General features: G+C 46.6%; 1 protein-coding gene across 1 annotated transcript; it reads left to right on the forward strand.

Annotated features, from left to right (window-relative positions):
* Positions 1-4,125: 4,125 nt before the first annotated feature.
* UCP2 (uncoupling protein 2) lies at positions 4,126-11,778 on the forward strand. The gene is made up of 8 exons (XM_075851310.1): positions 4,126-4,248; positions 6,614-6,771; positions 7,686-7,884; positions 8,202-8,409; positions 8,531-8,725; positions 8,841-8,942; positions 9,706-9,886; positions 10,360-11,778. Exons 3-8 carry the CDS (start codon positions 7,759-7,761, stop codon positions 10,472-10,474), a joined length of 927 nt encoding a protein of 308 aa, XP_075707425.1. The 5' UTR covers positions 4,126-4,248; positions 6,614-6,771; positions 7,686-7,758; the 3' UTR covers positions 10,475-11,778.
* The last annotated feature ends 1,111 nt before the right edge of the window (positions 11,779-12,889 follow it).

The following is a 12,889-nucleotide window of genomic DNA, read 5'->3' on the forward strand; positions in this document are numbered from 1 at the left end:
AGTGCTAAATAAAGCTACAATCTGTAACATTCTAGAACACAGTCTGCGGCAGTGACGGGGTTAATCTGCTTTATGCAATGTGGTTACATTCCAATACATAGTATCGCTTGATCTCTAGCTTGTTTCCCATTGGAGGAGCAGGACAGCACCCCCACCTGGGCAGCCAATAGCAGAGTAGGGACAGAGCCTAGGATGGTTACAGTAAACAGCTGGTGTCATTATTTGCATCACCTGAGACTTAACCCTAAAACCACCAGTCCCGGGAGAGCAATATCCAGAGTGTATAATAGAAAAAGTATAAGTCCAATAATCCTGCAAGTTCAGGACCCCCGAGGGGCAATTCTAAAACTGGACACTCCCATACACAGACTGTACAGATTATTTACATACCTGACAACTTTTGAGAAGTGGAATCAGGGACATTTCGGAAAGAACACATCAAATTTTGCACCACATTCTCCGCCCATTTATAAAGGACACGCCCCCGACCTAAGTAATAGAATCATAATTAGTGCTTATGATCCCCTTCATCCCACCCTAAAATGAATACAGACCTGAGACCCTCTAAACAAATACAGACCCAGACCAGACCCCTTAAAAAAAACAGACCTCAGACCCCCTAAATAAATACAGTACCCGGACCAGTCCCCCTAAATGAATACGGACCCCCAGATTGTTAAACACGTGAAGACCTCAGGACCCCCTAAACTAATACAGAATCCAGACAAGAACCCTAAATAAATACAGAACCTAAGACCCTGTTCACACTGTGTTTTTTTGCAGGCAGAAAAATTCTTCCTCAGAATTCCTTCAGGAGTTTCGAGGCAGATTTTGCGCTTTTTCCCCAGTGTTTTTCGCAGCGTTTTTTGCCCTAATCTAATGCAAGAAACCAGAAAGAACATGCGGTTTTTTTTCCCGTGAGCGGCCAAAAGTTGCCAGAAGAAAAAAACGCCTTTGAAATCAATAGGGGGGCAATTGTGGCCGTTTTTTTTACGCTGATTCCAACGCGGTTTCCGCTTCAAAATTAGCGCCATAAAACTCTGACCCTGAAATGGGTTTTCTAAACTGGACAACCCCTTTAAGGACAGAATGATTATAAACGAAAAACAACTAAATCACCAGTAAAAAAAAAGATTTTTAGAGAACTGCCGCACGTAGACGGGGGCGGGGCCAATAAAGCGACTTTAAAGAACCCCAAAAACGGCACAACTAAGGACAACAATTTCATTATAAAGGCTGTCTGATAAATGGCGGCTCTATGAGGATCCGTGCACATGATCGCTGATCATTGTGGTTACGGAGAGTATGGAGACTTCTGTTTTTCGCTGATTGCGTTTGTACGGATAGAACAGACATCATATCCCGCAACGGCAAAAAGGCGCAGAACATGGTCCTGTAAGGGTATGTTCACACGGCCTATTTACGGACGTAATTCGGGCGTTTTTGCCCCGAATTATGTCTGAAAATAGCGCCTCCATAGCGCTGACAAACATCTGCCCATTGAAAGCAATGGGCAGACGTTTGTCTGTTCACACGAGGCGTATATTTACGCGCCGCTGTCAAATGACGGCGCGTAAATAGACGCCCGCGTAGAAGAAGTGACCTGTCACTTCTTTGGCCGTAATTGGAGCCGTTATTCATTGACTCCAATGAATAGCAGCGCTAATTACGGCCGTAATTGACGCGGCGTTCAAGCGCCTGCACATGCCGGTACGGCTGAAATTACGGGGATGTTTTCAGGCTGAAACATCCCCGTAATTTCAGCCGTAACGGACGCCCTCGTGTGAACATACCCTAAGGGTATGTTCACACGGCCTATTTACGGACGTAATTCGGGCGTTTTTGCCCCGATTTACGTCTGAAAATAGCGCCTCAATAGCGCTGACAAACATCTGCCCATTGAAAGCAATGGGCAGACGTTTGTCTGTTCACACGAGGCGTATATTTACGCGCCGCTGTCAAATGACGGCGCGTAAATAGACGCCCGCGTCAAAGAAGTGACCTGTCACTTCTTTGGCCGTAATTGGAGCCGTTATTCATTGACTCCAATGAATAGCAGCGCCAATTACGTCCGTAATTGACGCGGCGTTCAAGCGCCTGCACATGCCGTTACGGCTGAAATTACGGGGATGTTTTCAGGCTGAACCATCCCCGTAATTTCAGCCGTTACGGACCCCCGCCGTGTGAACATACCCTTACCGTCTTCATTACCATCTCTGCAGGGAGCCCCTTCCATATCCACCTCTCCTTGTAGTGACATAAAGCTCAATGACCAGTGGAAGCTTCTGCTTCGCGACCACATGGGGGAATTTGGGTCTCAATGGACTTTTCTGGGTGGGACAAAGTTTACTGTAAATAAATGGGACCTCGCAGCTGTAAAACATAACGACTGAAGTGAATACAACAACGATGACAATATAAGGGTCTCAGGCATGTAAACAAGGGCAGACAAAGAGGGGAGCAGTTGTCAATAGCAACCAATCAGGTCAGCACTTTCATTTCTGGAGCTTGGACCATAGCAACCAATGAAATCAGCACTTTCAATTCCAGGCCTTAAACCATAGCAACCAATCAGCACTTTCATTTCTGGAGCTTGGACCATAGCAACCAATGAAATCAGCACTTTCATTTCCTGACCTTGGTACTTAGCGACCAATTAAATCAGCACTTTCATTTCCTAGCAGCAACCAATAAGGTCAGCACTTTCATTTCTGGAGCTTGGACCATAGCAACCAATGAAATCAGCACTTTCAATTCCAGGCCTTAAACCATAGCAACCAATCAGGTCAGCACTTTCATTTCTGGAGCTTGGACCACAGCAACCAGCACATAGAGACCAATTAAATCAGTACTTTCATTTGCTGACCTTATAAAATAGCATCAAGCAACCAATAAAATCACTGTTTTAATTTTATGGTTTTTGCCCTTGGCAACCAATCAGATTATGACTTCTAATTTTTAAGCTGCAAGAGGAAAATGAAAGCTGGATTCTGATTGGTTGCTATAACTCCACTTCTTGTCTGCCCTGCTTCTTATACATGGGGCAGATTTATTAATACTTTTGTAGGCGCCAGATACGGCGATGTCATTAATATGAACAACGTCTGCCGCGTATGTGTGTCACATGACTCCGAATAAATGTCTCTATTACTAAGGGTTCATGCACACCAGGGGATTCCTGCTCCCTGTTGCTGGTTTCTTATGGAGCTACATATGCCGCCATATACGTTGGTGTCTTTATAAGGAAACTGCATTTTAAAAAAATCCCAGCATGCACCCCAATCCTATATATTGGACTATTCTCTCTCCCTAATGGAACTGAAGGGGGAACATACAGTCCAATACATGGCAAATATTACAGAACACACATTTTAAGAATACGGTGCTCGATACGGTTCTATACAGCCGTATTACGCACAGAAGAAATCCCGCAAATTTTAGGAAAACGGCGACATTGAACTTCATACCACAGTAGAATCCTTCCGGCCACCTGGTGGTCACCTCTAGTACTGCATCCACCAGACATATTGGGCACCACTTGTTTATTATACTGTATATTATAACGTATTGGGTTAAGGAGGGTCCGCTCCCTCTGTTTGCCTTGCCAACCCTGGTGCACTATGCTGGGCCTTGTAGTTCTACCAGTACCGGCAGCCTCCTGTAGTCAGGTTATGTTACTATGGTTCTAGAAATCGCACTATGGGGGGTAGATAATGGGGGATGTAGTGCTGGGATGGGGTGCAGTGCAGGGTAATAATAGGGTACGGTTCAGGATAATGATTTAAGGGGAGCAGTGAAGACAAGGGGTCTGATAAGTCGATAACAAGCGGTTAAAACATGATAAGATGGGGGTTCGGGATTTTAGGGAGACACAGGGTATTAATGAATGGTGATTATAGGGAGAAATATTGTAGGGTAGCCATGGGGAGGGTGAGGGGGATGGGTGATGAGGGTACAAGGTGAGCTATGATGGAGAAGCATGGTGGGGGTTGTAGGGCAATGATGGGGGTTGGGGTGCAGGGTTACAATAGGGAGGGGGAGAGTTCAGGATGATAACAGGGAGGGGGCTGGGAGTGGTGAGCACTGGCCCTCCCCCCACCTCCAGTCTATATAATGTAGCAGAGCCCAAACCTGTGACTCAGCCCTTTCTCTCCCAGCTGAGGACAAGCACTTCTCCTCCTCTGCCCCCCATTGTCACCGCTCACAGCCCCTCCGGGACCAGCACGGATTCCCTTTCTTCTCTTACCGGTAAGTTTCCAATGTGTTTAGAATAATTGATACATTGTTGCTATTTTGTTATTGTTTGATATTTTTTATAATGGGTTTCCTCGTTATAGACACTGGTGTTAATAACTCTTGTAACTATCGCCCATATCTATGAAGTGGGGGCCTCCTCCTGCGTTTCCCCACCACCCAGATGACTCCACTACCTGTCTGACATGTGGGGGGAACCTGCTGATACCAGATCCGTAACACCCTCCCCATTTATGGTGCCAAACCGCTTCAGAGCTGTGGTCCCTTTCTCCTGGGAATAGTTGGGAGCCCAGATTATGACCTTATAAATGTGGAGTTCTCCTTTAATAAGACCCGCCCCCCCCCCTCATCCTCAACTTTTTCCTGGCATTGTAGACTTATTAATCTCTTTGCAAGTTTGCTGACGGCCAATATACCATCTATTCCGGACCCCACATGGGTTGTCACCCAGCTTTCCTTGGTGCCTGAATGCCAAATCTGATATGAAAATTGTTCCTTTTCCAATGTGAGGCTGAGAGGACGGCCACAAGTCTTCACGCTCCTGCGTTATTGATGGTGGATGGCAAATTTGTCTCCCTATGCGGCAATAGAGGCATTCTGGAACCAAAGAAAGCTGGGTGACTGCCCATGTGGGCGCTATAATGGGGGCCATATTGACTGCCGCACGACTTTCCCATGAAATGACTTAATCCTATTGAGAAATGGCTGAATAGCCAGTGTGACTTTATTTTAGGGGGGGGGGGGGATCTTCTTTAGTGACTTCTTGTATATGTGACTTCTCTCCTGCTGGGTGTTTTTGGCTCGTGTCGGGGGAGGGGTTGAGTCACTATTATCTCTGTTAACTGTACATCTGGAGGTGGCATCCCCTCTTCATGGCTGAGCAGCCCGTCTATTGTGACCCTATAGTCCTCCGCTTATAATAGTGCAGGAGCGTAATAAGACTCTCTGCCGATATCCGTCACGTATGATCTATAAAGGATTATAAAGTAACGATTGTGGGGGGAGGGGAGGTTTCCGGACATCCCGTTAGACTACCGTCAGCCTGAAACAAGTGATAACAGGGTCCAAAAGTCTGTGGGATGGGTGACGAAGCGTTTACACCACCCGACGTGGGCAGAGTAAATGGGCGACGATCAACGAGACGGCTCATCGATCGGCGCTCGTTTGCTCCGTTCACGTGGAGTCGTGTATGGGGGCGCGCACTCGTTTCTCTGATCGCTCGTCCCCGTTTCCATCATGTCGGCATCGTTGTTTACACCGGGAGATGTGCGGCCGATAACGATGAGGATTTCTGCTGCACAAATGATCCAATCAGCCAATGAATGTTACGATGATTGCCCTGTGTAAAGGGGGGCCTCTTCCCGCCCTGTGTAAAGGGGGGCCTCTTCCCGCCCTGTGTAAAGGGGGGCCTCTTCCCGCCCTGTGTAAAGGGGGGCCTCTTCCCGCCCTGTGTAAAGGGGGGCCTCTTCCCGCCCTGTGTAAAGGGGGGCCTCTTCCCGCCCTGAAACGGCTGACAACAGGGAACAATTGACTGCATTCACCTGCGTAGCAAATGGGAGGGACCCTAAGATGCGTTGCACTCTCGGCATCAGTTTAGGGTTTTTTGGCACGGATTTGGTTGTGGAAACCGCATCGGCATCAGCGCCAAAAAAAAGTCTGACATTTCCTTTCCCCCCTCCCACAGAGGCCTTAGGAGGGGGCTGATATTGACATCAAGGTTTCCCTATGGTGGGGGGGGGGGGGGTGTGACATGACTATTGTAAGAATTCAGACTAGGGCTGTGTTCACATCTGCAGTTCCATTCTTATCCGTCAGAAGTACAAAAAAACTTGCACAATGGACGCCGCCGGTTGACGGAACCCGTTGACTTTTTAATGGGTTCTGTCGGGGTGTCCGCGATTTTACCAGACACAATACCGCAGAACACTGCGCTATTGTCTCCGGGGAACTCTGGTGATCAGTGACTGAGGTGTGAACAGAGATTAATAGTTTGTTGTGATGCCCCCCCCCCCCCCCCCCCCAATAGGAAGACATTGAGGTCACGGAAACCTGCCATGTAAAGGCCGGTCCTAAAAAGGGACATGAAACGTCGTAATCACAGGTGACCGACATCTTTGTATCGCCTCGTGGAGGTCGAGATCTTCAGCTCAGGAGGGAAAAATAATTAGTTCCATCCATCACTGGTATCGATCTATGATCGCTGTGATCCTCCGTGCTGCGCCACGTCCACTTGTGCCACGGGCAAATATATCTTTAATTTTCTTCTTTCTCATTCCGCTATTTCTTTGTCGTTTTGTTACAGGTGCAGTTTTTGGTTTTCTTACTAATGTTTCGGTTTTTTTCTCCCTCTTTCTTCCAGTATAAGTATTATGGTTTCACAACATCAAATTTACCAACAATTTTCTATGGAAAGTAAAGGGTATCGGGTGTCCACTGCCGGTGGTAAATCTGACGGGCGCGACGCCTTTAGGGAAGCTTGATCTTCAAACATCTCCTCTCCGGCTGGAAACCTTGACGGTAATGTCTGATCTGTTACACGCGGATTTCACATTTTCTTTTAAAAAAGTTCATGTTAAATAAATTTGTCAAGTTTAGAAATTTGGGAACTCTAGAAAAATACTTGAAGTTTTGAAAACACCCAAACGAGAATTAAAATTTATTTTTTTTTCATCAGCAAAAATACTGTCCGTGTATAAAGTATAAACAGAGCGGTTGCGCCCGGATATATTTCACCGCTCCTGTTTCGCACCTGTCGTAGCTCGCCGTTTGTTCTACGGTCCGTCCCCTTTTTTCATAGAAAACACAATGGCAGTAATTCTGCAGACGTCAGACTTGTAACCCGATAACTGGGGACGGCCGGTTCTTACTGATCTCCACGCAGGATGTGGGTGAAAGGTCCCCGCCAAACCTGCGGCAGCAACGACCGCCCCCCCCCCTCCCCCCCCCTCTGCTGCCAGCAGGAGACAAGACACCAGTATAAAAGAGAAAAGTCTATAAAATACAAACTATAGGGTGTTTTTGTTTGTTTTTGTATATATAGCTAATTTTTTTTTTTTTTTTTTCACATTTTCTCAATTTTTTGGGGGGGTTTTTCCAACCTTAATTTGGCTCCGTCCTTCAACAATTATATAAAAAAAAAAGTGTGTAACCCCCATCAAATGTCCTACATAAGCAATATATACGTAGCTTCACATTCCCCAGGGAATCGCTGCGTTCAGTAACCATGGCAACCTGTAAACTGGACTGATCCGGCCTAGTACAGGACTGCAGCTTCTTCTATAGGGACCATTGTCCGTGTGTTTTTGTTCTTTTTTTGTTCCCCATCAGATCTCACTTTTTGGGCATTGTAATAAAAACAAATTGTGTCTGATGCTTAATAAACAGAAGAATTCTCTAATCTACTTTAAAAAAAAAAAAATTTTTTTTTTTAGATTCCGGCAGAGTTCATTTGCCTTGTCTTATCATTACAACTCTTTGGTTATTTGCATCACCAAAAACCTCAAAATGGTTGGATTTAAACCCACGGATATTCCCCCTACTGCTGCAGTGAAGTTCATTGGCGCAGGTACAGCAGCATGTATTGCTGATCTGTTCACCTTCCCTCTGGACACCGCTAAAGTCCGACTCCAGGTGAGTTAAACTGCCGGTTCCATTCTCATAAAGTAACTTGTATCTGTTGCTGGGAAAGCTGGGTGACGGCCATCATTACAGATCCTCAGGGGTTGTGCCTCATAATATCTGCCTATGCCGTAATGTGCCCCACCCTCCCTCATATTGCCGCTTCACTAGATAATCTGCCATGCTGAACCCTAGAAAAGCTGGATGACCGCTCCTACTGGTGCAACTATTGCTGGCCACCCAGCTTTCCCAGGAACAGATGCTGTTTATTCCACACAGTGGTGGTTGGCTCCAGACTGGTGTAGTTAGATGTACTTTGATCTTTGTAGATCCAAGGAGAGACCAAGAACCTCGTCAATGTGAAGTCTGTCCAGTATAAGGGCGTCTTCGGGACCATCTCCACCATGGTCAAGACAGAGGGACCCCGGAGCCTTTACAACGGGCTGGTGGCCGGTCTCCAGCGACAGATGAGTTTTGCCTCCGTCCGTATCGGACTCTACGACTCTGTCAAGCAATTCTACACCAAAGGATCTGAACGTAAGTAGCCCATCCCTGGAACGTGCAATAGGTGTGCGTTCCTTTAATACTCTAGTCACATCCGGAGCTGCACTGAAACTTTTTTTTTTTTTTTTTTAAATCCCTGCCTTTAATCTTGCAGATGTTGGAATAGGGAGCAGATTGCTCGCTGGCTGCACAACCGGAGCCATGGCCGTCGCAATCGCTCAGCCCACCGATGTGGTGAAGGTGCGCTTCCAAGCTCAGGTCAATGTCTCCAGCTCTAAACGATACAAGGGAACAATGCAGGCCTACAAGACTATCGCCAAAGAGGAAGGCATGCGCGGCCTGTGGAAAGGTTCGCATTGAATCTTACGTTTTGTTTTTTTTCAAATTCTAAGAATTTTGTATTTCTGCCGACAGGATTCCAATTAAAAAAAATTTTTAATTATTTTTTTTTTTTCTACGTGCAGGTACCTCCCCCAACATCGCCCGAAATGCCATAGTGAACTGCACTGAGCTGGTGACCTATGACCTCATCAAGGACGCACTCCTAACATCCAACCTTATGAGTGGTGCGTCTTCCATCCGTAATAAAAGTGCACAGACCCTGGGTTCAAATCCAACCGTCGACCGATAAATTTTTCTTTTTATTGAATGAGAAGTTCAGCGATTGCGTATTAATTCTTCATGGTTTTTAAAGATCAATGGTTGCTCTCAGTGAATGGAAACCCTAATTCTGTTTAGAGGATGAATCTGTCCTGGTCATGTGACCACAGGTGCAAGGCTCATAAGAGGGCTACTTGTGTGATCACTAAATGACCCGGACAGATATTAATCCTCTGGATGTAAACAATCAAGGTTTTAATCAGTGAATTGAAACACTGATGGTTTTTGTCTAGAGGATGAATATCCGCCCTGGTCATCTAGTAATCACACACGTGGCCCTCTTCTGTAATGAGCCTTGCACCTGTGATCACATGACCGGGACAGATCCATTTACTAAATATAAACCAAGGTTTTCAGCCACTTACAGCAACCAGAGATCTTTAAAAACTGGGGTAAATGTTGCACTTTTCATTCTACAATGAGGCTTTGTTCACATCTGCGTCAAGGTTTTTAGAAATCCAGACGCTTTGCCTGGTCCGTCAAACAATATGGATGTGGTCTGAGTAGCGTTCTCAGACACGGATGTGAACAGAGCCTTAGATTAATTTGCTATAACCGGGAAAACCCCTTCAAATTGAGTGAATGTACACGGGTCATCTGCAGCGCTGCAGTATATGTTGGTGCCATGTATAGAGCCCTGAGCATAATCCCTATATAATCGTCTTGCAGACACCCTCCCGTGCCACTTCACCTCTGCGTTCGGCGCTGGTTTCTGCACCACGGTGATCGCTTCCCCCGTTGATGTAGTGAAGACAAGATACATGAACTCTGCCAAGGGACAGTACCAGGGTGCCCTGAACTGCGCCTTCACCATGCTGCGAAAAGAGGGACCCATGGCCTTCTACAAGGGGTAAGTTGTACTAATACAAATCAATCCATGATTTTGAGGACCTCCTAAAAATTGGAGGAAAGGGGTGAGGCGGTAGGTAGAAGTCTGGTGGAGCTGGTTTTGTTTCAGTGTAATTTAATCAAGTACCATAGTGCCCCTAGTGGCCAAAAGTAGAAATGCACCATGAAGATTTTCACATCTCTCAGGCACTCATGGGTTTTAAATTGTTCTGAAAAGATTAGTTAGCTGGGTGATGACCCATACGGCTGCCGTTACAGCGCCAACCAGTGTTGCGACCCAGCTTTCCCAGTCTCCTGAATGGCAATATGGACCTGTGCCCGCAGAACTGTGTACACTTGGCATTCTGGAGTCGACTATCTGCGTTACAGGGAGCGGTTTTGGTGGCCATATTGGTCTTGATCCAAGGGTGTAGATGTACTGGAATGTCTTAAAGGGGAAGCGCTGGTTATAACATGACCCGTCTTCTTGCGCAGGTTCATGCCGTCCTTCCTGCGGCTGGGCTCCTGGAACGTCGTGATGTTTGTGACCTACGAGCAGCTGAAGAGAGCCATGATGTCCGCCCGCGTCTCCTGGGAGGCTCCGGTCTGACGCCGGGGAGGCGCCCGCTCAGCGGCCCTGGTGTCGCACCCGTCTCTACCTCCCGTAGTATTGTTTACATTACGTGTTTCTTGTCCTCAAGCAAAAGTCCTTCCTTAGTTAGAAGCTCAGGTTTGGTTCTTACTACTTAGAATTAAAAAAAAAAAATGTACAAAAAAAAAACCCCCAAACCTTCCGTTCTGCTCCACCGAACCGGCCTATAGGAGCAGGCGGGATTTGGCACTCGCTTCCGGTGGCGGCCGTATTGCCGAAAACCCTCACAAAACAAACCCAGAATCCTTCACTCCAGTTTTAATTGTTGCATTGATTTTAATCTGAAATTTCTGAGCAATTTGCTAACTTTTTTACTCCTGTAATTTTGGGTTTACGTCCAGTTTCAAGTTTTCAGGCTTTACGTAGTATGTTGAGTAACTTTGGAAATCCTTTGCTTAACTTGTTCTGATCCCTATTTATAGTTAAATCGTACCTTGTACTCCAGTCACATTCAAAGCTGCATTCAAAACGACTAGTTTCCTGTAGACTCTCAGGGACTTGCTGCTAGCGTCTGCCTTCGTTCTTCCCTAACCTATGGTCCTTCCGCTGTAGCAAAACTACAATTCCCATCATGCCCTAAAAGTTGCTGTCGGGTTATTTTGGGAATTGTAGTTGTGTAACAGCTGGGGGGGGGGGTTACTGGTTGGGGAACAATCCATTCGCACACGGCATGCTGGGAGTTGTAGATTTGCAATAGCTGAAGGGCTGCAGGTTGTGGATGACTTAGAACCTGCTCTGCTGTAGTTCGTTGTGGAAGATGTGGGCTTTACACCCAAGACCTGGAAACAAGTCGTCTGCAGAAAACCGCATCTTCCAGAATGCAGTGACAGAGATTATGATTTCCACTAAACTGGTGTACAGCTGAAAATGCCAGCATTTTGAATGCAGCTTTGGATGTGACTAGAGTGGAAGACATGATGTAATTTTAGGATCAGTATAAAACAAAGTATTTGCAGAATTACTGATCGTTTAGATTTTACTGTAATAGTGCTCGGTATGTATCTAGTCACCGGTTGCAGTTTTCAGCTTCTACAAGCACACCACAAGCTGCAAGCTGAGACGGACTTCTGCTTTTTTTATGGTTTTCTGTTAAGTGACTGTCACATTCCAGAAGCTGCTGTCGTGTCTCCGCTGCTTCCGGTACCGCAGAATGTGACGCTGCCCCTCCCCCTCCTACAGACCAAATGACTCGTTCATGGTTTTTTAAATCCTGTTTTTTTTGTCTTTATGAGCGACTAAAAATAAAGTAAATGCACAAACGACTACGGCCTCGCAGCTTATTTACTTTGGGGGTGGGGAAGTGAAACTGCAGCGTGGACTAGATGAGGCGACCATGTAGCAGAGCTCATCACTTGGGTTGGCAGTTTTTGGTATGCTCTTCTTCGGAGATTTGGGGAACACCCAATATGGCCGCCATTGCAGCTCACGTGGCTCCTTCCTAGGTTGGCCAAGCGCCTATACAGTCTGTGTTGGGCAATAGCCTGGCAGCTGAAGGGTCAACAGAACACGGTGGTGACGCGGTCAATCACTGATGGCTGATACTTAGCTCTGATTGGCTGAGGTTTAGTGATGTCACAGCACCAGACACATCAGGATCTTCTCCAGCTGCCTGTGAACGCTTCGCTGCTGTCGGGACGCCGGCTGCTCTATAGGTCTTGCTGGATAGGGCTGCTGTACCAGTGGGTATATGTAGGGTACGGTGTGGATCCCAGAGAGCTGACATTGCGTTACATTGTGAATTAGGTGAAATTCACACGTGGGTGTGTGTGTTTTGCGTTTGCAAAAAAACGCTGCGTTTTTGCGTGTTGCAGTTGCATGTGGCATCAGTGTTTGGTGCGTGGCTTTGTTATTTATAAACAAATGAAGGCGGTAGTTTTTATTCCCTTTTCTTCAACTGTAGCGCGAATCACGTGTGGCACACGGAAGTGCGTCCGTGTGCGGTTTTCAGGCGCCCATTGACTTCAATGAATGCATGAGAAAACGCTAAAATATCGGACACGCTGCGTGATAAACACGGAATGTCTGAAAGGCCCCATTGACTTACATAGGTCTGGGCGACGCGCGTGATTTTCACGTGCGTATCATGGACTTGCATTACGCTCGTAAGTAAGACCATAATGAGTCACGTGTGTTAAACGTCCGTGGCACGGCCGCTATGTAATAGAATGTGCCCGTTGTTTCAATGGACCGTGTGAAAATAGGACATGTCTGTTTGTTTCACGCATCCCTGCATAGATTCATCTACGGAGAGATCGCGTCCTGCAGGGCCGAGCACGGATGCACCTCGGCTGTGAAAAACTATAGTTATTCACGTCTGAGGTGGACGACGCTCGTGTAAATAAGGCCTTAGTGTGAGGGCAGGACGGCCTTTGA

This window comes from Rhinoderma darwinii, chromosome 2 (genome assembly GCF_050947455.1).
Source record: "Rhinoderma darwinii isolate aRhiDar2 chromosome 2, aRhiDar2.hap1, whole genome shotgun sequence".
NCBI lineage: Eukaryota > Metazoa > Chordata > Amphibia > Anura > Rhinodermatidae > Rhinoderma > Rhinoderma darwinii.

Bases quoted from the DNA above. Each gene is read 5' to 3' on its own strand.
- UCP2 (XM_075851310.1), top strand. From the start codon at position 7,759: ATGGTTGGATTTAAACCCACGGATATTCCCCCTACTGCTGCAGTGAAG. The intron at 8,726-8,840 runs GTTCGCATTGAA...TTCTACGTGCAG, and splicing joins CATGCGCGGCCTGTGGAAAG to GTACCTCCCCCAACATCGCC. The intron at 8,943-9,705 runs GTGCGTCTTCCA...ATCGTCTTGCAG, and splicing joins AACATCCAACCTTATGAGTG to ACACCCTCCCGTGCCACTTC.